Source organism: Spinacia oleracea, chromosome 4, assembly GCF_020520425.1.
Source record: "Spinacia oleracea cultivar Varoflay chromosome 4, BTI_SOV_V1, whole genome shotgun sequence".
Taxonomy (NCBI): Eukaryota; Viridiplantae; Streptophyta; class Magnoliopsida; order Caryophyllales; family Amaranthaceae; genus Spinacia; species Spinacia oleracea.
This window is the reverse complement of record NC_079490.1, coordinates 171,588,874-171,613,856: the sequence shown is the minus strand read 5'-3', so window position 1 is coordinate 171,613,856 and position 24,983 is coordinate 171,588,874. Positions and strand designations below refer to the sequence as shown.

At 35.3% G+C, this 24,983-nt stretch overlaps 2 protein-coding genes and 1 non-coding gene across 6 annotated transcripts; 2 read left to right on the top strand and 1 right to left on the bottom strand.

Moving 5' to 3' along the window:
- Positions 1 to 316: 316 nt before the first annotated feature.
- On the top strand, positions 317 to 12,054 carry LOC110787770 (coatomer subunit beta'-2). Of its 4 annotated transcripts, none has more exons than XM_056842862.1 (26): positions 317 to 600; positions 783 to 803; positions 915 to 976; positions 1,080 to 1,134; positions 2,746 to 2,782; positions 2,877 to 3,202; positions 3,290 to 3,421; positions 3,511 to 3,659; positions 4,161 to 4,229; positions 4,529 to 4,679; positions 4,784 to 4,849; positions 5,227 to 5,415; positions 5,726 to 5,866; positions 5,999 to 6,073; positions 6,200 to 6,376; positions 6,466 to 6,557; positions 6,655 to 6,771; positions 7,530 to 7,644; positions 7,721 to 7,792; positions 8,024 to 8,220; positions 8,307 to 8,400; positions 9,653 to 9,759; positions 9,943 to 10,108; positions 10,340 to 10,436; positions 10,986 to 11,051; positions 11,585 to 12,054. In XM_056842862.1, the coding sequence occupies exons 1-25, from the start codon at positions 598 to 600 to the stop codon at positions 11,003 to 11,005; spliced, it is 2,730 nt and encodes a 909-aa protein (XP_056698840.1). In that variant the 5' UTR covers positions 317 to 597; the 3' UTR covers positions 11,006 to 11,051; positions 11,585 to 12,054. The 4 variants fall into 4 exon arrangements, 2 of the variants coding, with proteins under 2 accessions (XP_056698840.1, XP_056698841.1); XM_056842863.1 differs by having other exon boundaries at positions 319 to 600; positions 11,588 to 12,054; XR_008932340.1 differs by having other exon boundaries at positions 320 to 600; positions 10,340 to 10,513; positions 11,588 to 12,054.
- Positions 12,055 to 13,174: 1,120 nt separating this feature from the next.
- Positions 13,175 to 13,262, top strand: TRNAY-GUA (transfer RNA tyrosine (anticodon GUA)). Its single transcript is given in 2 exon segments — positions 13,175 to 13,211; positions 13,227 to 13,262. It is a non-coding gene; the product is annotated as a tRNA-Tyr (tRNA).
- Positions 13,263 to 14,895: 1,633 nt separating this feature from the next.
- Positions 14,896 to 24,467, bottom strand: LOC110787756 (terpene synthase 10-like). The gene is made up of 7 exons (XM_021992396.2): positions 24,104 to 24,467; positions 23,038 to 23,293; positions 20,626 to 20,977; positions 19,427 to 19,645; positions 18,509 to 18,647; positions 17,458 to 17,706; positions 14,896 to 15,357 (listed from the first exon to the last, which is right to left on the bottom strand). Exons 1-7 carry the CDS (start codon positions 24,347 to 24,349, stop codon positions 15,064 to 15,066), a joined length of 1,755 nt encoding a protein of 584 aa, XP_021848088.2. The 5' UTR covers positions 24,350 to 24,467; the 3' UTR covers positions 14,896 to 15,063.
- Positions 24,468 to 24,983: the final 516 nt, after the last annotated feature.

Here is a 24,983-nt window from a genome sequence, read left to right as displayed (position 1 = left end):
AGACGAATATGTGGTCCTCGATCCATTGATCCAGTGTTCTTACAAAACCACCATACATAACTAATCATTAGATAGCTGAATTCCTAATATGTTCATTCGTTTTCATTTAATTAGTTTTTATTATATGCCTATATTTGTATATTATCTTACTACGTAATACTTATCGATATATTTGTATATTATCTTAATCCGTAATACTTATCATTCAAAACAATAACTAATAAATTATGAATTACACAACACTAATTATTTTTTTATTAAGCACCCCCAAATCTTAATTACTAAGCCAATAGAAAGTCTTTCTTCAAATTAATTTCATTTCGAGAGAGAAACGAAGTCACATTTTGGGTCTCCCCCAATATCAATCTCATCAAGAAATATTACACTCTCCAAAACGCCAACCCCCCTTCTCTCTCTCTTTCATTTCTCGTTGCTCACTTCACTTCGGGGCCATTGAAGCTCCGCTTACCTGAGATCTCTTTCTCTCTCCTCACTCACTCTCTCGTTTCGCAAATTGTTCATCGCTCGATTCTAAAATTCGATTCCGATTTCGATCACTACTCACACTTGATTGTCGGCAGATTTAATCCTCCAACAATGGTGCGTACTCTTTCAATTTCTCTGCATTTCTCACGAATTCCAGATCTGATTTGGTTTTAATTTGCTTCGATCCCTATTCCTCCAATTCGCATCATGAATTTAGGTTTTGTTTGTCTTTCGTTTGAATTTGCTTGAGATCTGATGGAATTTTTTGTTGTTTTTGTGTTCGCTTCAATTGCCAGCCTCTCCGCCTCAATATCAAGGTAATTTGATCGATTATGTTTTTGAGTTATGCTTGAGATCTTCTGCTTGTTTGTTTTGATTTGATTTCGCATTGCCGTTCAATTTGTTGATGGTTGATTTTGTTGGATCAGAGGAAACTTGCTCAAAGATCAGAGAGAGTAAAGTCTGTGGATCTACATCCAACAGAACCATGGTGATTTTCTTCTCTACATTCAACGCTATACTTATGCTACATTACGATTGCGACACTAGTGAAACCGATTACAATGGCATAATTTGTGATTAATGTGTTGCAGGATATTAGCGAGTCTTTATTCAGGAACTGTTGTTATCTGGAACTACCAGTCACAGGTATGATCATAATAATGGAAGCTATTTTTTTTTATTTTTTTAATTGATTTTATCTTATGTTGTTATTAGCTTGCCTTTTGGGGATCAGACATTTTTGTAATGTATGATCGTGCCAAAGTACTATACATTGCATGATAAGTCGATGTTTAGTCACTTATCGAACATGTTTCTACAAATTTTAAGCTTGAGATGGTTGATAACTTGATATGTAACTAGAACACTGAACGTTGAAGACATCATTGTACACCATGTCTTTAGTCTGCTTGTCATTTTGTGGATTGCACCTTTTTGGTTGGTTCTCAGATAGTATTTTGACCGTATGTCTGAAATAGACTGGAAGTTTAATTACGACTTATTCTTTTTCGTCAAGTTTATCAAGGGACTAGGCCCGGCCTGCATATTGGTATTCAATCACTGAACATGTTGGACATATTGGTTTATGCCCTACAATTGTGTGGATAGAACCCTGAGAGAGCGTGTGTTTCAAGGCTGGAATGACTACTAATGCTGTTAGTTTAAATTACTCCTGTGCTGTCAAGCCTGCCAAGGGACTAGGTTGATCTGAGCTATCATAGATTTAAGCAATTTTTCCAAGACAACAGATTGATTTCCGGCCATTACAGGTTGCATATGCTTTTATCTATTTGTGGGTTGGAAGTTTGGTGCTTCATGATCAATAACCAGTTTTAGTGTGAAGCACTACCAACTAACGCAAAGGCAGACTTCTTGAATGTCCTTCTTCAAATTTTTTGTTGACCCAAATGGCCCAACTATCAGTTGTTTGGAGTCCGTGCCTTTCTTTCATCTTTGTTCCCACATATGGCGTATTTCCATGTAAACGGGAAGGGTTAGATAGGCTCAAAATCCGGAGCTTCTGCAAGGAGAAGCCAAAAGACTGAAAAAGTCTGAGCTTGAAAACACAAAAAGTGCATACTCCAAAAGTTTAGGGCCTTCTATAGTTGCATTCCAGCTTCCTGTTATGAACTTAAGCCTTTCCCACTTATTTCATCCGCCTATAAAAAGGTCTTACCTAGTGCACAAGACACCCTTTCATAGAGAGGTTGTTTCCAGAGGATAGCAAGTAGATGCTTGGCCATCGTATTGATTTTTTTCTTGTGGCCATCTTCACCATCTTTGGACTATATCCATCTTTTGCCTTTTTCTAACCTGTGATAAGATAATTATCTTTCCCTTTTTTGTTTTAAATTCCTATCATCTCTGAGTTATCTAGGTCCTGTAATGTATGACATGTGAAGGTTAACTGGAATCCCAAATTTGGAAGATATTATCTGAATCTCTGTCTTCTTATTGATGTGAGGGTTTTTAGTTTAATGCTTTAAGCACCTGTGGCTAATCTGGGTAGCAATTCTATCAGTTCCTGTTTGTGTGGTTAACCATATGAAAGAGTTGTCTTGCCTCTGTTAGATTGTTTACATGCAGTTGAAGCTATTGCATTAGGTCTGTTATTTTAACATTTAAAATTGTGTTGTATTTAAAGTGGGTTGCAAGACTTACAATCAAGATGCTAATATTTTGAAAGTTCTGGTGTCTATATTGAAATTCTTATAAATCATCATCATTGACATCAAACACAATGTCTTCGTTTTACAGTCCATGGCAAAGTCGTTCGAAGTGTCTGAGTTACCAGGTATATCTTTTTTCTTTTTTTAAAACAGAAATTTGCACGCAGATGTACCATTATCTTCCCAATAGATTAAATTTGTTTCTTTAACTGTTTACAGTTAGGTCAGCAAAGTTTATTTCACGGAAACAATGGGTTGTTGCCGGAGCGGATGACATGTATATACGTGTGTACAACTACAACACCATGGATAAAGTTAAAGTATATGAGGCTCATACAGATTATATTAGGTGTGTAGCTGTACACCCCACACTCCCATATGTGCTTTCATCATCTGATGATATGCTCATTAAGCTTTGGGATTGGGAGAAGGGTTGGGTTTGCACTCAAATATTTGAAGGACATTCCCACTATGTGATGCAAGTCACTATTAACCCCAAAGATACCAACACCTTTGCCAGTGCTTCCCTTGATCGTACCATAAAGGTATGTGCTTGAGTATACGTTTACGTTCTATGCACTTTCCTTTCCATATAATTTTTAGCAGAATCATGTTAGTGTATTATTTTTCAGATCTGGAATCTTGGCTCACCTGATCCAAATTTTACTTTGGATGCCCATCTAAAAGGGGTAAATTGTGTTGACTACTTTACCGGCGGTGACAAGCCATATCTGATTACTGGTTCTGATGATCACACTGCGAAGGTTTGACATTTTGCTGAGGCTTGATTTTGTTTTTTGAACTGCTAAGACTTGATAATTGCAATATTAACGAGGATATCATTCTTATACAGGTCTGGGATTATCAGACAAAAAGCTGTGTTCAGACTTTGGAAGGGCACACACACAACGTTTCTGCTGTCTGTTTTCATCCAGAACTTCCCATAATTATTACCGGTTCTGAGGATGGAACAGTTCGAATATGGCATTCAACTACGTACAGGTGAGTTGCTACTTGACTCTCTGTTTTATACTCAAAATTCTGTTCATGGAGGGGTTTTGAAGATGGCATTGCTTTCTAGCTGCGGGCTGCGGTCTTTTCTTTCATGGTCTGAGGAGTTGGTTTATTGATTTTGAGTCCCAACTATTGGTTTTCTCCCCCTTCATGTTGATGAACAAAGTAATTGGCTTTTGGTTCTGTTTGGAATTGGTTGTTGAGATTTTCTGCCTAGGTCCTTTATTTTAGTTGGACTGGTAGAAGAATAAGGACATTGTATCCCAAGGATCTGACGGGCAATTTACATTTTTGAGAAACCCAGGCAGTAGCTTGATTTCTGGATTCTTTTGGATTGTTTCTTCTTCTTTACGCAGTATATACTCTTTTGTATATTAGTATGTTATTTATAGTGTATATATTAAAGCTTATGTTTCATCCTATGATTTATAAAATAATATTTTCCGACGTTTGAACTTCAGTCCCTAATTCCTTGAATTTGATTTGCAGGCTTGAGAATACCCTTAACTATGGTCTTGAAAGGGTTTGGGCTATCGGATACATGAAGAGCTCTCGTCGGTAAGTTCTTCTCTATTGTGCTATTTGTGAGTCACCTACTAGTTTTAAAATAACCTAACTCTAGGTTTAGAGGGACATCGGTTGAGTGCTTATTTGTTTGCTCCACTAGTAATGAAACTCCTATTTGTTTCTCCGTATTTATTCTAAAGAAAATTCATCTTTATTTATCTCTTGTTGGAAGAAAGTGTCGTGAGGAAGCCTTGGTATTTGAATTTTATACTGTACTTTATTAATTAGTTGATTTTAGCACGATTGTTGCAACCTATGGTCTGACACCGTTCATTTTGAATATCATTCAGTGTTGTGATCGGGTATGATGAAGGAACCATAATGGTGAAAATGGGTCGTGAAATTCCTGTTGCTAGCATGGATAATAGTGGAAAGATTATATGGGCTAAGCATAACGAGATTCAGACTGTGGATATCAGGCGTGTTGGTGCTGGTTATGAGGTTTGAACCTGATAGCATGTTCTTGCACTATATTGTTACCTAGAGGCAAATTATCTGTTCAGCTACTGTGATGATTTCGACTCTGATGTGTCTTTTTGTGTTAGGTGACTGATGGTGAAAGGTTGCCATTGGCGGTAAAGGAGTTGGGATCTTGTGATCTTTACCCGCAGGTGAGTCATTTATGCTTTCAAGTAGCATGACTTAAACTAAAGTTTACATTTAAAGATAAATGATTATGTTAAAATGTCGATGAGTAGCATGTCTTTCAGTGAGCAGAAATGCAGAATTACAATTTGTTTTCTGCCTTTCTTTTTGTCACAGCATTTATTTTAGCAGTGTTCAATGAATGCCGAAAGTGAACTCTTCAATATATTAGCGGTTTTCAATGAATACATTTAATGTCTTGATTAATTTTTATTCGCAGTCAGATATACTTCAGTTGTTATTACTTTATCAGTCATATATCAACCCTTTACTTGTTTTAACAGCTATTGGTTTTTCATCCTGGTTAAATGGATTCCTTACCTGTTGGCATTGCAATTTTCAGTTTTTAAAGCACAACCCCAATGGGAGGTTTGTGGTGGTTTGTGGAGATGGAGAGTACATCATTTACACGGCTGTCGCTTGGAGGAATAGGTCTTTTGGTTCAGCTTTGGAGTTTGTTTGGTCATCTGAAGGAGAATATGCTGTTAGAGAAAGCACTTCCAAGATCAAGATTTTCAGCAAAAATTTCCAGGTTCCTATTCTATGTTTCTTTGAACTTTGCCAATGTTCCATTTCTGTTGGGCATTTTGTGTATTCTTTTGGCCCAAGTGTAACTTCTTCTGTATGGTGTCCATTCTTTTTAATTGGTAAAATGAGTTCAGGAGTTTAAATTACGGTTGATAGGTTCTTGTTTTATTGTTATGTCTTCCAACTAATCCAAGAGAGCTTACATGAATTCTATGATAATTTTTGTTTTATTTTCTAATTAAGACTCTGGGTTTGCTGGTGCAAGAAGATTAATGATGTTTTCCTTGCTGAGTTGGTTTATGGTTGCTTTACAGGAAAAGAAGAGTATCCGTCCCACTTTTTCTGCAGATCGTATATATGGTGGAACTTTGTTGGCCATGTGCTCTAATGATTTCATTTGTTTCTATGACTGGGCTGAATGCAGATTTATCCGGAGGATTGATGTCAATGTTAAAGTAAGTAGAATATCCATACTGCACTTTACCATCAATTTTTTTTGAAGCGGTTGTCGATTTCCATAGTGTACTTCTCCATGTATTTATTTGAAGTGTCTATCGATATATTAATTCTTGTATTAATTATTGCAGAATCTTTACTGGGCTGATAGTGGTGACTTGGTGGCTATTGCTAGTGACACATCTTTCTACATCCTCAAGTACAATGTAAGAACTTCTCCCCCTCTCCCTCTTTAGCAGCCTCTCCTTTTCCCCCTTGCCACTATTATTCAAAGTCTTGTGAGTTTTGGGGTGCTTCCGGCTGGTAACTGGTGTGGTTTCTGATAATTTCAGCGCGATGCTGTGGCCTCCTACGTGGATAGCGGGAAGCCAATTGATGAACAAGGCTTGGAGGAAGCATTTGAACTTCTCCATGAAACAAATGAACGTGTCAGAACAGGAATTTGGGTTGGAGATTGTTTCATTTATAATAACTCCTCCTGGAGGCTTAATTACTGTGTTGGTGGTGAGGTATAGCAACTTAAATTTTATGTGAATGTTCTTTCTTGGCATTAAGTATACTAGATTCCCCTGAGCTGCCTTGATGTTATTGGTTTCAGGTAACCACAATGTTTCACTTGGACCGTCCAATGTACCTATTGGGCTACCTTGCTAGTCAGAGTCGGGTGTATCTTATTGACAAAGAATTCAAGTGAGCTTCAATCTTGCAACTTCCAATATAAATGTGGTAGTTCCTATGATCTAAATCGCTAAGCTCTCTTTTCTTTGTTCTTCTTTATGTACTGCAGTGTTATTGGATACACATTACTCCTTAGCTTGATTGAATACAAGACTCTTGTGATGCGTGGAGATATTGAACGTGCCGATGAGCTGTTACCTACAATTCCAAAAGAGCACCATAATAGGTCAGTTTGAGCTTTGATTGTCTGAAAAGTATGATTTAGAGATCCTTTTATCTTTCTCAGTCTGTGATAGATGTTTAGATATTCGATAAATACTGGTCTCTTAAATTTAGAGCGTAAGATTGATGATTTATTTATTATTTCTTATACATACTCCCTCCGTTTCTTAACACTGTGACACTTTGAGTTTTACTCTAATTATGTGCTAACTTTGAACACATGTTAAAACTAATATATAAAAAGTGTGATCATGTAAAATGTTGTTAGATTAGTCCGAATTTATCTTTTAAAAATATCTACTTTTTACAATTTTAACTGACAGATAGTTGAAGATACTATTAACGGTCAAAGTTGTGTGTTGTATGCCCTGAAAGTCAAATTACTGCAATTATTAAGAAACAAACTAAACACCTGCGGCGGGGGGTGGGGGGAGATTGGGAAGGGAGCAATAGTATGAATCTTTATGGTGTTTCTAATTGGAAAAGTTGACATGTTCAGGATTAGTGTAATTGACAAGCTATACATTTTATGCGCCCATTTGGTTTCAAATTGTTGTAGTGATAGTAGCACTAATCACATGGCTACTTAGGTTACTCTGCTTTTCAATTATTTCTTTTTACTCCTTTGTTTTTGGGTATTGAATGACTTTTTATGATTGAAAAAGGTTATTGGCATGAGTAATATTGATTTCTTGTTTGTCGTACACTATATCTTTATATAAAACTAATGTTGGATGTCAATGGTAAAAATCAAATTTCCAGTGTGGCTCGATTCCTTGAATCACGTGGTATGGTCGCGGAGGCTCTTGAAGTGGCGACTGACCCTGATTATAAGTTTGACCTTGCCATACAACTCAGCAGACTAGAAATTGCAAAGGTAAGTGGTACTAGTTGTATGATTTGTTGAAGCTACTGATTTGAGATTGCTTATTGTGGATGTTCCATTTCTGTAGGAAATAGCTACAGAAGTCCAGAGTGAGTCAAAGTGGAAGCAGTTGGGAGAATTGGCTTTGTCTTCAGGAAAGGTGATTGATTGCTTATATAGTATCCCATTATTCATCATTTATGTAATTTCTTGTTTTGGTTTTGCTGAATCATTAAATTATCTCACGAGAAGCAAAGAGAACATTCCACCTTCTCACATCTTTTGAAGCTGTCTAGTGTCTACATCTGGGCCTCTCCGTAGTTAGTTTTAGATTGTTGTGGCTCAATCCATCTTTAACATAGGATTCTCTTTGTTGTTCACTACATTGCAGTTTGAAATGGCAGAAGAATGCCTGAAGAATGCGATGGATTTCAGTGGCATGTTGCTGCTTTATTCATCAATTGGAGATGCCGATGGAATTTCAAAGCTTGCTTCCCTAGCTAAAGAGCAAGGGAAAAACAATGTTGCTTTCCTTTGCTTATTTATGTTGGGTAAATTGGAAGAGTGTCTTCAGCTATTGATAGACAGGTTATTTATCACTTCAGAGAAATGCTTTTGTACAACGTATCTTTTTATCACTTCAACAACACACTGACATATGTTTTTTCCATCAGTAACCGAATACCTGAGGCTGCTTTGATGGCACGTTCTTATCTTCCCAGCAAAGTTTCAGAAATTGTTGAATTATGGAGAAAGGATCTCAACAAGGTCAGTTGATTGTCAACTGCATGCTCATTTGCATATTTAGTTGTCAAATTATGAAATTAATGAGGCCTGGCATTCATTCGTCTTTGGTGAAGGATTTGAGACCTTTTTGTTACTCAATCTCTTGTATGAGATTGGAATGGATGAAAAATAAGATCTGGGATCACTTCTGGTGTGCCTTCGTGTATGTTCATTCTTCCCATTGATGAGATGCGTGGCATCCTTTGCATCCGAAAAGCATGTAACCCTCGATTAGTAGGAATACAACTGTGCATATCTTTTGATGAGTGCTAAATAAATAGTGTTCCATAAGTATGTTACATACAGAGTAAAATTTCAAGCCAAAATAATGCTCAGTTTCCAGTAAATTTTTATTTTATTTTTATTTAAACACTTAGATAAAGTGATGCAGAAGATCAAGTGATGCAATTGCAAGGGGTAGGGGAAGACCTAAGAAAACTTGGAGGAAGGTGATTGAGCACGATATGAGCTTTCTTGGGATTGAAGAAAATATGGCGTTGGATAGGACAAAGTGGAGGGAGAGAATATATATTGATAACTTCATTTGACTTATACAACTTTCATGTTTATGTTTCTTTCTATTTTGAATTGATTTTTATTCTTATTTTTATTTTATTTTTAAAATTCTTTTGAATTTTTTTAATTTTGCATGCTATTTTGAAATGTACTTATTTTACTTATTCATTTATTTTAAACTTTACTTATTTTTTATTATCTCTTACAATATTTCTTCTATAATATATATACATTTTGCTCTTATCTTACTTTCATTAATTCCACCTTCTCTTCCTTGCGTTTTTCTTTTTACTTCCTGCTCCTTTCTGGTTTGATTGGTGACAATGACGATTTCCTACGACGATTCATGTTAGCCGACCCCAAATCATTTTGGGACTAAGGCTTTGTTGTTGTTGTTGTTGTTGTTGTAAACACTTAGATGAGGTATTGAGCCCACAAGAGAGTCATTCTGGAGTTCCCCTTTAATCAAACTGTTGGGGAAGTTTAATTCTGTAAGTTGGTGGTAGTCCATGAATATATATAATAGACTGCCTGGGCTAGTAGAAAGATGCAAATGGCTGACCTGTATATTTTTACTTTTATTGTTTTGCATGGAAATGATGGTGATTTGCTTCAATTCCTTTCAAAATTAGTTTAATAATTTTTATTTATAGCTGTAGCAGATTCAGTTTTAAATCGTTCCATTTTAATCTCATAGAATCTTATGGTATTGCTACAGGTAAATCCAAAGGCTGCTGAATCGTTGGCAGATCCGCAGGAGTATCCAAATTTGTTTGAGGACTGGCAAATTGCTCTTGCTGTTGAATCTAAAGTTTCTGAGATAAGGTAAGGATAATTACAGGATATCCTCCTCCCATACATATACAGTTCTTTTTTTAATGGTTTTAGGTGAGCAAAATATGTCAAAGTAGATAGAGTATATGTGATGGACTTATACTCATTTGACTTTCTCGTGCTTTAGTGTGTCATACATAGAAACTTGAGTTCACCTTCTATTCATATTTTCAGGGGCAATTATCCTCCCGCTGAGCAATACTTGCAATATGCCGAGAAATCAAAAATTGATCTGGTTGAAGCCTTTAAGAGCATGCAAATAGAGGAAGATCAACCCCTCGAAAATGGAGACACAGTGCACGAGGACGAGGTGTATGAAGACGAGGTGCATGAAGATGAGGTACTTAATTAATCTTTTTGTTCTATGTCATTTGTCGTGTGGTCTAGTGGTCTCTAAGGATTTACCATTTACCATTAATCATGCTGTTGAAAAGTTTAGGTTCATTTTTCATCCTTTATAAAAAATGTAACATGTATTTTCAAGACTGATAGAAATTTATACTCTCTTTCTTGTTGAATACGTTCTTTGATAACAATCCTGCTTATCATTTCTGGTGTTTTCTTTGGGCAGAATGAAGCAGATGAAAGTCAGGAAGAGGGTGTTGTTGTAGATGCTGATTCTAATGATGGTGCTGTGCTCGTCAACGGTAACGAAACCGAAGAATGGGGTACGAATAATGACGGAACCCCATCAGCTTAAAGGCAATTGGTTGGGCCAGTGTTGAAAATCCAAATTTTGTCTCTGGTGATTAGTTGATTTTTTCCTCTTCTGAAGTGCAATTGCTGAAATCTTTCTTTCTTTTGCCCTTGTCATATGTTCATAATTATCTCATATTCATATTCTTTCTTGTTTTGTTTTTTGCGTTTTTGGTATTGAACCTTGTTGATTTTCAACTGTTGGCTATAATATATAACCGCTCTCTGGTGTAGTGTTGGGTACACTGGTATTGTTTTGATCTATTTACTAGAAATGTTTTGTTAACTCTATTTCTGTATTTAATTGTATGCAAGTCATAATCATGACATTGAGAAATAGGTGATTACCATGCCTCAGTCATATCTTTTCCAGCATTAACTGGAACATTTGGTCACTTTGTTGCTGCTCACTTATTAACGTTGCTGATTCATTTGTGCTACTTACGTTACATGTCAATATATTTGTGGTTTCTTAACATTTATGGCGTTGTGACTTATTCCTCGTTGTATTGATCTGGCAGTGCTTACTCAACATCCATAAGGTCCCTAAAACTGCTGGTTTTGGCTTGTACACATCTTTGCTTAAGGTAAGGAAATATGCATCAGTTAATTTTTGGTGTACTTAACGGCCCGTTTGGTAGCCGGTTATAAATGGTGTCAATGTGAATGATTTTGAATGTAAATTTGTTAGGAAAATCAAATATTCATTCCCATGGTAATGCTAGTTCACTCAAAATTATCTCATTTTCTTTATAAATTTACATTACCATTTGAAAAGTGATATTAGGTGGGAATGCAAATGTTTGTAGAAAAACACCAAGTTTGTGACAAAATTTCATTACTTGTCCATGATGTAATTTTCTTTCCAAATAACACTTATATTTATTCTTAGCTCACCATTTATTACCGGCTACCAAATGAGTCGTAAGGGGTCAGTGAAGCAACTGGCTTGCACAATACTTCATAGTTCAGTCGGTTTTCTTCTCAAAAATCAGATTTTACCCTCCTTCCAATTATTATATTTTAATGCTCCCGAACTAATTGAGGCTGTTTCTATCCGTTTTAACATTCATTTATATTCAGTGCTTACCATAACAGTCGCACTTAATGGTTCGTGTAGCAGGTTTGGACGGGACGGAAGGTTAAGGGGCTGGATTATTCAATCGGGTTGTTTTGTAGCGCTTGGAATTTCCGATGAAGGGTCACATTTTAGATACAGCTATTCATATTTCTGTTTCTTTTATCTTTTTAGTTAATTTTCATAGGATATTCTTTGTGGCCTTCTCCTAACCATCTTTAAAAGAGTAAAATACAAATTGTTATTGTGAATGTAGAAAGTTTTTTCCCCTTATATATATATAGTATGCGTTGTTTTTTTTAGTTTAGGCTGATCAGCCCATAATATTTGATCTACGTATTTGGGTTTGTAAGTTGCGGCACAGTTTAATAGGAGAATTCTGCAGAGGCCAGTCTCTATTGAGTGTAATAGAGTTTTGTCCTGTGAGAGAGTATGCTAATAAATATTGTGTATTCGACTTTTTTTTTTTGGTATTTACAGACTAGTTAATCTTAAGAGATTTAATTTTGATATTTTCCTGCCCTGTGAATCCATTTTCGAAAGTAATGGTGTACCTGTGTTATCCTTTGGAGTAATGGTGTACCTGTGTTATCCATTTTCAGTCCTCTCACAAATTGTGTAGTAGGAGATCCATTTAGCACGGTTTATACTAGACTTGATCAACTATAGCCGGCCTGACCTGATCTGACCCGAAAAATTACGGGGTTAGCCTAAAATATGTATTTTTTGACTAAAATCCGAGTTTGGCCTGAAGCCTGTTTCGACCCGCAAACTCCGCACCAAATTTATGGATTTGGGTAAGATTTTGTGCGTTAAATCCTGACCTGGCTCGAATTTTAATCACCTCTAGTTTATACTTTATAGAATTTGCGGCGAGCGTCAACTTCATTGGGTTGCCTCTAGTTTGGTAAGTGATGAACGGCTTTCTGTGAAAGAAAATAAACAGGTCCCAAACATGAAAAAGATGAAAGTGCTTAGCATTATAGTACAATCATTGGAAACGACGTAAGAGGTGGAATTTGAGGATTCTTGTTGGCAAAAGCTTAACATCATCAAATCAAACCGTTGTCTAATTTTCAACAGTACAGGGCCTATTGCCCAGATTTCTTAATTTGGAAAAGAGTGTATGTCTCTAATGAGACTGCCGTATGTGTAAGATAGTTAATGTCATCATTAAAAAAAATATAACTATGCAATGATAAAGTGTAACTATTTGATTGGTTATAATCATTGATTACAACTCTTTGATCACACAACGTAACTATTTGATTAGAGAAAATACTATTTAATAAGACGTTGATCTTATATACGAAGTATAAGATTGCCATATATAAGTTTTTGTATTTGAAAAATCTATTAATGCTCTTATGTTTAAATTTAATTTACAGCGCTATATCTTACTCCGTATTTTCTTTAGGAAGATATCACCGGTATATAAGTTGAGTCTTCGGGCTTAAAGGAAACAAGATCTTTATGCAACGAGAGAAGGGTAGAAGAGAAGGAGGATACAGACATACAATAAATCTTTGGCAATATTAAAGTGCGCAATGTCAGTATATTGGCATCATATTTATTTGCAAATAACCTTATTTTTTAAGTTATATAACTGTTATTGACATATAAAACATCTGTCCGACCTTAGCTCAGTTGGTAGAGCGGAAGACTGTAGTGGTAAACACAGCAAATCTTTAGGTCGCTGGTTCGATTCCGGCAGGTCGGATTTTTTAAATCATGGAACTCTTAATAATGGGAGTGGATCAACTATGATAGAAGAAATCTTTTTCTTTATTAGTTCGGGTGATCTATGAGACTATGACCATCTCCATGTTTCTTACTTTCAGTATATTAATCATGCGTAACCGATAGGGGTGTCAATTCTCAATCCGATCCAGTGAACCCGATGAGTTTGTCCGACCGTTTAGAATCCGCGAGTTGAAATCCGATCCGATCCGATTATATTCAACCCGAATCCGACCCAATCCGTTAGTATTGTTCCGATTAAGATCCGAATCCGTTAACATACCGATCCGTGACAATCCAAATCCATTTAATCCGATCCGAAACCCGTTTATGATCCGATCCGTTTCAATCCGAATCCGTTCCAACCCGAGGAATATCTGTTTAATCCGATCCGTTTTTAATCCGTGACCCGTTTAATACGACCCGTTCCAACCCGTGATCCGTTTAATCCGTGACCCGTTTAATCCGACCCGTTTCAACCCGTGATCCGTTTAATCCGATCCGTGATAGAAATATAGAATTATATATTTGTAAACTTATAATCTTATAAAAAAGTATATAGTTGTAGCTTATACAGTTATTTACTTTGTAATTATCGTTTGATAACCATATAGTTATATAATTATGTAGTTATAGTCTTACAAAGTTTATTGTATGGTTATAGTCGTACAGATGGTTATCATCATCAATCCATAAGATATCCAATTTTGTATATGAAAAATTATAAAAACTTGATATTCTGAAAATATATACCGAGACCAACATAACAAGATCTTACATGATAACATTTTGATGTATATAAATTATAATAGTGAGAATCTGCGGTCAAAGTTTTCATACTTTAGACACATATTCTAAGACGTAAAGAACTTTCAGGAATGGAGGTAGTATTAAACCAAGTTATACAATATATTCAATAACTTATATTACTGATCTTAAATTCTTATTACTTTTAAAAGTTAGTTATCGTTTTCGTCCCCTAATTAAGTTATCGATATGATAATATATAATTTGGAACCGAACTGACCAAAATTCCAACCCGCTACTAAATAAGTCGATCCGATAATTACCCGAACCAATATAAAACTGAATCCAATGTAACCAGGCTAAATTTGTTTCAATCCGACCCGTTTTAGTCTGTTACCGATTAATCCGATCCGATATGAATCCGACCGACATGAACCCGAACCCGTTATAGTCCGACTAAACCTGTTAACAATCTGTCATATTCCAATCCGATCTGATCCGACCCAAACCGACTACAATCCAACCCGTTTACAACCCGATCCGATATGAATCCGTGAATAAAAAATCCGACCCGATCCGGTCCGTTAAGTTTTTAATCCGATCCGATCCGACCCGTTAGCCAAATTAATCTATTTCAATTCGATCTGTTTCAACCCGAATCCAATGAATCCGACCCAAATCCGATCCGTTGATCCGATTTGACACCCCTAGTAACCAATGAATGAATCTAATGTTTAAAATTTTATTGATAACCCCAACTTATATTATCTTAACTTATAGCCCAGTTAGACTTATTTTGACTGAACTTATTTTATCTGAAAAAAACTTATTTTGTGTGAAATAAACTTATTTGTATGTAAAAATGTATGAAAAAAACTTATTTTTGCTGACAGTATATTATCTGAATTTAATTGAACTTATCTGAACTTATTTTGTCTGATAAATTAAAATACGTCGAATAGAACGTTTCCTAATACATTTATCCCATTATAGCTCGGGTTGGGGATAATTAAATCCGAGAAGGGGATAGAATTTTATAATTGGAGGGGATCAACTATGATAGAAGAAATCTTTTTCTTAATGAGTTCAGGTGATCCATGACCATCTCCATGTTGGTAGAAACATTGAGCGGTTCGAGCAAGATTCATGGCGGTTTCTATAAATTCTTTCGAAAATGGAGTGTTGTTAACAACTTGAATTTTATTAAGCCCTTTCCAGCTCTCGTCGATTAGCTTTTTGACGTGTTTACGTGCATCTTTCAGTGATCCACCTTCTTGTTTAGCATAACATGATATTGCATTTGCTGTTTCTCCTCTTTCTATTTCAGCCTACATACACCAAAATTAATCAAGCACAAAGACGTTAGCATGCATATTATGCATGCTAGTAAGCCTTTGTTTGGCAAAAACTAGCTGTACTTAACAGGTAGTGATTAGCGGTTGAGAAGCGGGTAGCGGTGAATAATAGCGGGTAGCGGTGAATACTAGCGGGTAATGGTTAGCGGTCTAAGCATGGGCGAACCAGAAATCATACATAAGGCCTAAAGGGGCCAAATTTTAAAATATAATTTTCATAACTTTGAAAAACAAAAATAAAATAAGAAGGGAGCTAAGAATTGAACCTTGTACCTCCACGAAGGTCTAATATTAAAGAAAAATAACTACCTTTTATTTAAAGGAAGGAAAATAATCACTTAAGTTATACTAGACATGTGCTTTTATAGTGCATATTTAATAATTAAACATATCATGGGGGGCTGGCGGGATTCCGCCCCTTTGTCAAAGTAGCGAGTAACTTGTATATGTGTTCGGTAAAAGTAGCACTTTGATATTGTAAAATTCAATAAAGGCTACTATATATATATATGGTTTAAAACTTTAATACAAATTTATCAAACACTACCGTTGAATGTTACTAATTTTAAAAAGTTTGACCATGAAATTTTCATTAACCTATAAAAAAAAATGGAGTCTTTTTAAACTCTGTTCAATATGTTAATATTTAAATTTATTTATATTTTAAAGGAAAATTTGTAAAAAATAATCCAACCTTTGGCCGCTCTTCTATTAACAGTACGACATATCGATTAATTCTAAATAATCCAAAGTTTATGGGGTATCTTCCGAAAACAGTTCATGACCTGTTGCCCTGTTGGTAACCAGATGAACAAGTCAAAACGACACATGTCTTTATCTAATTGATTTATATTCTTTTAATTTTTAATTTTTAAGATTTTGATTTTAATTTTAACTTTAACTTAAAAAAAAATCATTCTATTTCTCTCTGACTTCTTTCTGAATCCTCCATTCCTCCTCCTTCACCCTCCTTCGATTCCCCTTCATCTCCTCTCCTCTCCCATAGTTCCATGAAAACCCCTTCCTCATATATTAGTTTATATTCTATGCGACAATGGTGAGTTTAAAAATCACCACTAACCTTCTCTCTCCTCCCATCTCCATCGTTTCAACCACCATCTTCGACTCATACAACCACCATCTTCGACTCACCCACTCCCTAGAACTACCGCAATTTTCTTACCCGTCTTCGATATGTTCCCTCCCTCACTCATATAAATCTCCATAATGTGGGTCTCCTTTAATAATCTCAAAAAAAAAATGTAATTTCTGTTGAAAATTGGAGATGGGGATTTGGGGCCTTGGGGGAAAAATTGGCTGATTTTTTGTGGTTGTCGGTGGCGGCGCAAAAAGGAGTGAGAAACTTGGGGCTAGGTGGGGCGAAAAATCGAGGAGGGAGTTGGCTGGAGGTGGTTTTAGGTTTTGGCAGGGGAAGTTGTTGCGCGCACCGAGCGGTTGGTGGGGGAAATTGGTTTGGTGGTTACAGGTGGCGGCACAGCTGGAGTGAGAAATTTGGGCATATCGAAGAGGGGGTTGGCTGGAGAGTGGTTTTAATTAAGTTGTGGCAGGGGAGGCGATTGAGGTGGGTTCAATATGGTAGGACAGCGAATGGGAATCAGGAAGGAAGGGGGGAGTAGCTGGGTGGTTGCTTGCAATAGGTTTGGTGTTCGACATTTGTGGCAGCAGGGCAATTGTTGATGGTTGCAGGTGGAGGTACAGTGGTGGTTATGGTGGATTCTAGTGAGGAAGAGAGAGATTGAGAAGGGGAAGCAAGAAGGGAAGGAGATTTTTTTTTTTGAAATTATATATCCAAACCAATAAATAAGCGACATGTGGCATTCTTAATCTTAAAAAAAAGAAACTTGGCCTGCTACTAAGGTTGTCGGTAAAATGAACTGTTTTGGGAAGAAACCCCCTAAACTTTGGATTATTTAAAATTAATCAATATGTCGTACTGTTAATAGAAGAGCGACCAAAGGTTGGATTATTTTTTACAAATTTTCCTATTTTAAATTGCATTTTCAGAGACCATAAAAGTCAAACAAAGCAAATAATAAGGGACAGAAGGAGTACCTCGAAAGTGGCAAGGTCGTTGAAAAGTCGGAAAACCATGGAAGGCAAACGTAAAATGTCGTGGTTGTTTTGTAAGCAATGAAGAGCCTCCAAAGTAATTTCTGGAGTTACGAAGAAAAATGCGTGTGTTAATGCTACAACCCCTGAGACTGAAACCCATCCATTGTTGATATATTCCTCAAATGTTGGAGTTTGGCTATTGTATAGCCATTTAGCTTCCACCAAAAATGCTTTACACAAATCTTCCCACTGCGTAATGCAAAGTAATACTATTAACTTTAGTCCATAACAACTCCGGAGTAACATAAAATCATGAATAATAATCGTGATATTGTGGGATTTTATTCATCAGACCAAGTATTAGTTGAACAAAAAGCAGTTAGTGAAAGTAAATAGCTAATGGATACTCTGGATAAAAAAAAAATCCCTAGCAGTTCTCCTCTCTTTTTTTCTCTGCAGGGTTTACAAATCTCAAATGGTTTTTAGGCTGGAAATAGTCAAATTTCTTTGAAAAATTGGCTATTTCCAGCGCTTATGGTTTAATTATTCATGTTTGTGTGTTTAAATTCAATAAAACTACATCGTTTGAGTGTAGTAAGTTTCCCTATAGTGGGATTAGTTAGGTATTTTGGGTTTAGTATAGTTTTGGTGGAGTATTGTCGTGAATTCGGTTCGTTGATAAAGAATTATACGAGATCGAAACAGTTATCAAATTTTCAAATTGACTTAGATGAATCGGATGGAAATCGTCCTCGCGGGCTACATCAAATCGTTAGACTGTCTCTCCGAAAAGGTTGTATATTCCAGCAATATGTGCCAGAGATATCCTATAGTACAAGATCTTCACTACGATGATAATTTCGATGAAGGAATACCTCTTTTTATTATGTACGTAGTATTTGTTAAATTCGATTTCTATTGTAGATATCGTATGACTTTTTATTAATGGATTGATTTTACATTAAAAAAGAATAGCTAATGGATTAAACAAATATTTGATCAGACCCGTTTGACAAAAGACATAATTTTTCATTAAATTCAATTTACTTACTGTCTTCTTAAGGTAAGGGATGCAATTAACACCCTTTTGCTTGAGAATTTGATGTCCTATCTCATTGATTGTGTTGTATAAAGCAAGGAAGGTTAGCTTCATGTAGGCTGGCAGCTCGTCGATAGCGTTAATGTCCCACCTGCATATCACCATAACAATTTCTCAGTAAAAATCAATTGTAAAGTAATTCCAGTTCAGTAAAAATCGAGTGACCTGAACATGACAAGACCTAAAAGTAATTATGCAGCATAAGACTTAGCTCTGTTCTTTTCACATTTTTTTTTTTTTTTTTTTAAGAACAGACAAGAAAATGCAAAAAGTACTCACACAAAACATCCAGATCAAATTATAAACTAGAAAAATCAGATCAGATCGAGTGAAAGTAACAAAGTCTTATATGTCCCCACAAATATACACATACTACCTCCGTTTCAAAATGATATTTACACTTTCCGTTTTAGTCTATTTCATAACGTTCTTTACACTTTGGTTTATTCTACTTTTGGATATAAAAATTCACTATCTTACCCCTCTTCCAGTCTTCCCCTACAACATTTACAACTTTTCACTCACTTTCTCTTATTTTATTCTATTTTTTGACCTAAAAATTCACTATCTTACCCCTCTTCCAGTCTTCCCCTACAACATGTACAACTTTTCACTCACTTTTTCTTATTTTATTCATTTTTTTTCTTACACCACTCACCTTTTTACCCATCTACTATACTTTATCCATATTTTATTATATCCACCCACATTTTTACGCACTTTCTCTATTTGTCTTAATATTTATGCAAATAATAACCGTAAAGATCATTTTGAAACGAATATATTAGATGCTAATAGAACCACATCAACAATATTAATTATTCTTGTACTATTTACAAAGCAAAACTAATAGAAAAAGGTACCACAAACCTCTCAATGGCATTGGTAAAGAGTTCAAGCTCATCAATGGTTCCATAAACATCATAGATGTCATCGATAATGGTGATGAAGTTAAAGACTTTTGTTAAAACCTCGCGGCATGAGCTAAGTTCAAGCTTAGACGTTGTGCCAACACTCCAAACAAAGCACTCCATTAGTCTGTCCCTAGCAAAGCTCAATTTATCTGATAATCCAAGATCCTTCCACCACCTACAAATTAAATAATACTTGTATATGATAAATATCATTGGCCAAGTAAAGCTCAACGTTGTAGCAGAGTCTGATTATATACAAGTCTGATAGATTTCATCCTAATTAAAACCAAATGATGATATATGTGGATCGGAGTAGCCCACCTCTTCCTTTTTTTTCCTTTTTTTTTCTTTTTACGGGGGACAATGAGCTCCAACTCACATGTGGGTTGTAACTCCTAGAGGTGAGTACAACAGGGTACCTCTTAAAATTTCAGGAACCGAAACCTGTTGCAACAGGCTTCGATTCAGGGTACCTTGTCATTTTAAAAATCTAAACAAATTGTTGCTAATTTTTTGGGAAAAAAATATATATACTTTATGGTTTGGGCTTTGATTGTTTATAGTTTGGGCTTAAGTTGTAATTTTATATTTATATTTTCTAAAAATGAACTTGGATTGTTTTATATTTTGAGCATATGGAACATTTTTATATGGTTCAGTTTCTTATTTTGGGTACTCCGTGTTAGAATTAGTGTGTACAGATACCCTGAAATTGAGAATCTGGACTTAAATTTGTTACCCGGAACCCACACATTAGATTCCGATTCCAGAACCGCGAGTTACTAACAGGTTCTTGTTCCGATTCAGGGTACCCTGACTTTTTGCTCACTACTAATTACTCCTAATATATAGTACTTCCTCCATTTGTTTTTACTCGCAACGTTGATCACTTTCACAGATGTCAATGCACAACTTTGATCATTAATATGTTTAATTCTCTTTAAGCAAAAATTATAAAAAGTTGACATTTTAAAAATACAAATTGAGACGAATCTAACAAGATTTCACATGACTACGTTTTATCTTAAACATAAATCGCCAACAATTGTCAAAATAGAATATGTGAATAGTGCAAAATATTTAAACGTTGCGAGTATTAAAAAACAGAGAAAGTATATCGTTCCAAATTAAACAAAATTGCGTAGAAGAGTTTACCAAGCCATCTCATGGAGGTCATGTTGATGCATCATTTGCGTCCTATTGAAGTCGAGCATGGAAAGTTTGAGCAAAGCCATATCCTTATTCTTATAAGGATGATTTTCGATGTAGTGTCTAGCTTCGAGCCTTGGCATTCTATATTGTAACGGAAGCCCTAATGTGTAGTTCTCATCTTCATTATTCTTGTAATGATTAGTTAGATGATTCGTGGTGAAAGTTTTGGCCTCGTCCAATAGATGCTCCCCTTCAAACCCAAGGTATGAGGCTTCGTACAAACTTATCATCCCTTCTTTGTCATTGCATGAGGGCTTAAAGTTTTCGTTTTCATCCATGAATTTCTTAAATATCTCTGTTCGTTTCTCAAATGAAATGCATCCATGAATATACAAATTATATATACATATATCAACCACATTAAAGACAAAAGGACCATTGGTTGGTTAGTGTATATATCCAGCAAAAGGAAAGAATAGGGTTGGAGAAGAGAAAATGTCTAATTAATGCAATCGTTGTAAATTGTGATAGAAATTTGAAGACGCACGCGGAAGTTTTGATGGACCTCAATTATATAACAAAATTTTATTGTTATCATTGATTACATTAATTGATTACATTAATAAGAAATATACAACAATATTTGCTTTGGTAGAACACTTGTTTCTACCCTCACTCATATTTTGTGTGGGAGCTCTATTGATTAGCTCACATCTAAACTTATGCAAATACAACATATCTATAGTGGTTGTATTTTGGTTTCTAGATTATTCTACTCTTCTCATTTATCTAGATTTTTCTTAGGATATTTCCTAAGATTATTCTAGATTATAATTTACAATCACATATTTCTAGATTTTTCTAGATTAATACTTAACAAATTGTACTTCCTTAGCATACAGCCATACATACATAAATATGGCACTAGATCGGGTCGGCCCAATGCTATGCACGGCCCGGCAAGTTGGGGCCATACCTCTTTTTTTGGAAAAGGCATGACATGATCGACCAGGCACGTAGAACATTAAAGCACGTTAAATTGGGCTTAAACACAATGGCTCGGGCCGACACGTGGGCTTGGCTTGTGCATTGGTCGCACTTTTTTGAAATTTTTGGCCCGGTCGTAACAAGTGGGCTTCCCGTACGTGGGTCGGGTCTGTTCAGACCTTAGGCACATGGGCTCGACCTGAAACACGATCCAACCCAACATGTGGGCTTCGGCGGTGTCCGGTCGCACTTTTGAAATTTACTATTCGACATGTAACAAGTAGGCTTGACGTAAGTGTTGGGCCCGTTCAAGCCTATAGCACGTGGGCTCGACCTGAAGCACGGCCCGGTCTGACCACAACCATCTTATATATACAAGGATTCTAGCTTGTGATAGACCATGCCATAACATCGACATTTGATTGATGATTAATTCTAGAATCTTCTTTAACAAATTGCCGATGAATGTTTTCAAATAGTGATTTAGTCGAAATTCGTATGTGTTGTAGGAGTACAATGGTTGTGTAGGTAGTCAGAACTCAGAAGCGATGAATTTTACTTCATACACCATATATTTTCTTACTGTCAAACTAATGTTTTACAATTACACGTTACATAAATTTCCACTATTTAACTACTAACTAGTGTGTGGCTCGGGCGATACCCCGATTGCTACATTGAATAGTTAAAATTTTAGATTTTTCTTGAGCAAATTTTTTGATAAGATACATGTATAGCATTATATTAAGTGAAAGCATTCATCAAGTTCATCAACTACAAAAACACACTAAGTCATTTATCATGAGAAATAATTTTTCAATTGCATCAACTTACAATTTATAATTTGTTTTCTAGTGGAAATAAGTGATTCAAATTTAACAAACACCAAATTAGACATATGCAGTCATGCAATGCATTTATGTAGTTGATGCTTATGAGACTTATGACATCATGTTTATTCATGGTTGTCCTAATTCTTTAATTATTATTTTTTTCCAAAATAGTCAATAGAAAATAAAAAGTCACATAAAAGTTTAGTTGTTGTAAACTTTATATTAACATTCATTTATAAATTAATGTGAAGAGATATACCACAAATGGTTCTTGGTTAAGATGGTAATGGGAGTTATCCTCCACACTTAAGGTCAGGAGTTCAAACCTCATTGTACATATTGATTTTTGGTTGTTCATGATATGTGAGTGGATGATGTGGCGCAAAAGGAAGAGTATTATGTGCCACATGGACATTTTTCTCAACGCCTTTTAATATATTAGTATAAATTGAGATAAATCAATCTAATGATGAAATTGAGAGATAACTTTTTTTAATTTTCTAAGTTTATAAAACTAGCTTCATGACCTTACAACTAATTAAAATGGAGAGAAGTTTATACAATTATACATACATTATTTTAAAAGGATGCGTACCTTGAGACATAAAAATACCATTTTGCCTAAGAAGTCTGAACCCCAAAGCAGTCGTATGAAGATCAAGATTGAAATCACCAAAGTTGCATGCCAATCTACGTAATGCTCTCTCTATATCTTCCCCAAAATGATTTCCAATACCTAATCTTTGAATTTCATCAATTGTCTTGAAAACCGTCTTAGGTTTCAGTTCTTCATCGGCCATCATATTCTTCACCTCACATTTTAGTCTCTCTAATATGTTTGCATACTCATCCTAGATCCATTAGTCATAGAAAAATAAGGCAATGTTCTTTTAAGCTGGATTTTATTGAACTAAATTGAATTGAACTAATTGGTACTGAACTAAACCGAAACAAATAAGAATAATTATATAATAATAATAATAATAATACTCCCTCCGTCCCGGAATACTTGACCCGGTTTGACCGGCACAGAGTTTAAGGGACTTGAATTGACTTATTTAATTTAATAGGTAGTAGTTGATATTGGGGTATTATTTTAATGTGGTTAGTGGGAAATGTGTAAAGGGGTGGGGTTGGGGGAGAAGTAGGGGTTGAATTTTTAATTATTTTTTATATGGAGTAGGGGGTAGGTGGGTTAATAGGGGTGGAGTGAGAAATAATATAATATTGTTAGAATATTTCCATTTTTAGAAACAGGTCAAGTATTAAGGGACGGCCCAATTAGGAAAACAGGTCAAGTATTCCGGGACGGAGGGAGTATGTAATAGAATAGATAAATGTATAACACGGAGTAATAATGAGAACTATAATAGTAAAATTAAAAATCATAATCATAATAATATAATTAAAAAAAAAGGTTACCAGTAGAAATATAATGATAAGATAAATTGAACTGAATTGAATTAACTGAACTGAACTGAAATGAAAAAACTGAAATTTAACCAAATAGAACAACGCCTAAGCCAGTACGTGTACATTATTGAGTAAAACATCACTTGCATATAATATCGTCTTAGTCGGTCCAAAACCCTTTAAAAGCCTGTTTTAGATCGGACTGGTTTTTCGTTAAAAAATAACAAGAAGAACAAAATTTACAATACCTCTATGTTGAAGTGACAATCCCTCTTCAAAGACTCGAGGAACTCAAGATTCCAAATGCTAGGTTTATAACCTGCAGAACGTCTATCGGTTGTTGATGAAGAGCTCATGCTTTTTGATATCGTACTTGTGCTTATTGTGCACCTAACAATAGGCAAGATGTTGATATTGGGATAGTAATAACTAAAACTTGTTTGTACAAACAAGTAATTGTTTTTGTGAGCAAGAATATTGTTTGTGCTTCCCATATATTTATATTTTGTATTTTTTAACCTCTATATTTTATTTTAATTATTCTAGCTTCATTTGACAACAAATTAGCTAAATATAATTATTTTATTTTGAATTGGGATTTATTTGTATGTATGATCGATTAGGAATCGAAGTGATCCAGGATTTGCTCTATATATAGAAGTTCATACATATTTTTGTTCCAAATACAAATATGGGAGGAGAATTTGAACGTGTGATCCAGGGGCGAAGCTATGTGGGGGCCTAGGTAGGCCATGGCCCCCCCTAAGATTCTAAAATATATTGTAAAAGTTGCATTAATGAACAACTTACCTTTCCTTGGCTGAGTTGGTATTTGATGTTTGCTGCCTAAGTGCTAGTTCCATGTTCGAATCCAGTTGCTAGCATTTCTTTTTTGTTTTGTTTTTTTTTTAATTATTGTAATATTTGATAAATCTATCGTTTCTTGTTTACGAAATTCATTGAACTTATGTTCGTTTCTCAAACTTCTTTTATTGTTTTCATTACATTTTTTAAGTGCTTTAGATTTTTCATGAAGTATTCAATGGAAATAGATAAAAAGTATGTTGCCCAACAAAATATATATACGTTTAATACTTAATAGATGTTACTTAATTTTCGTTACCTAGC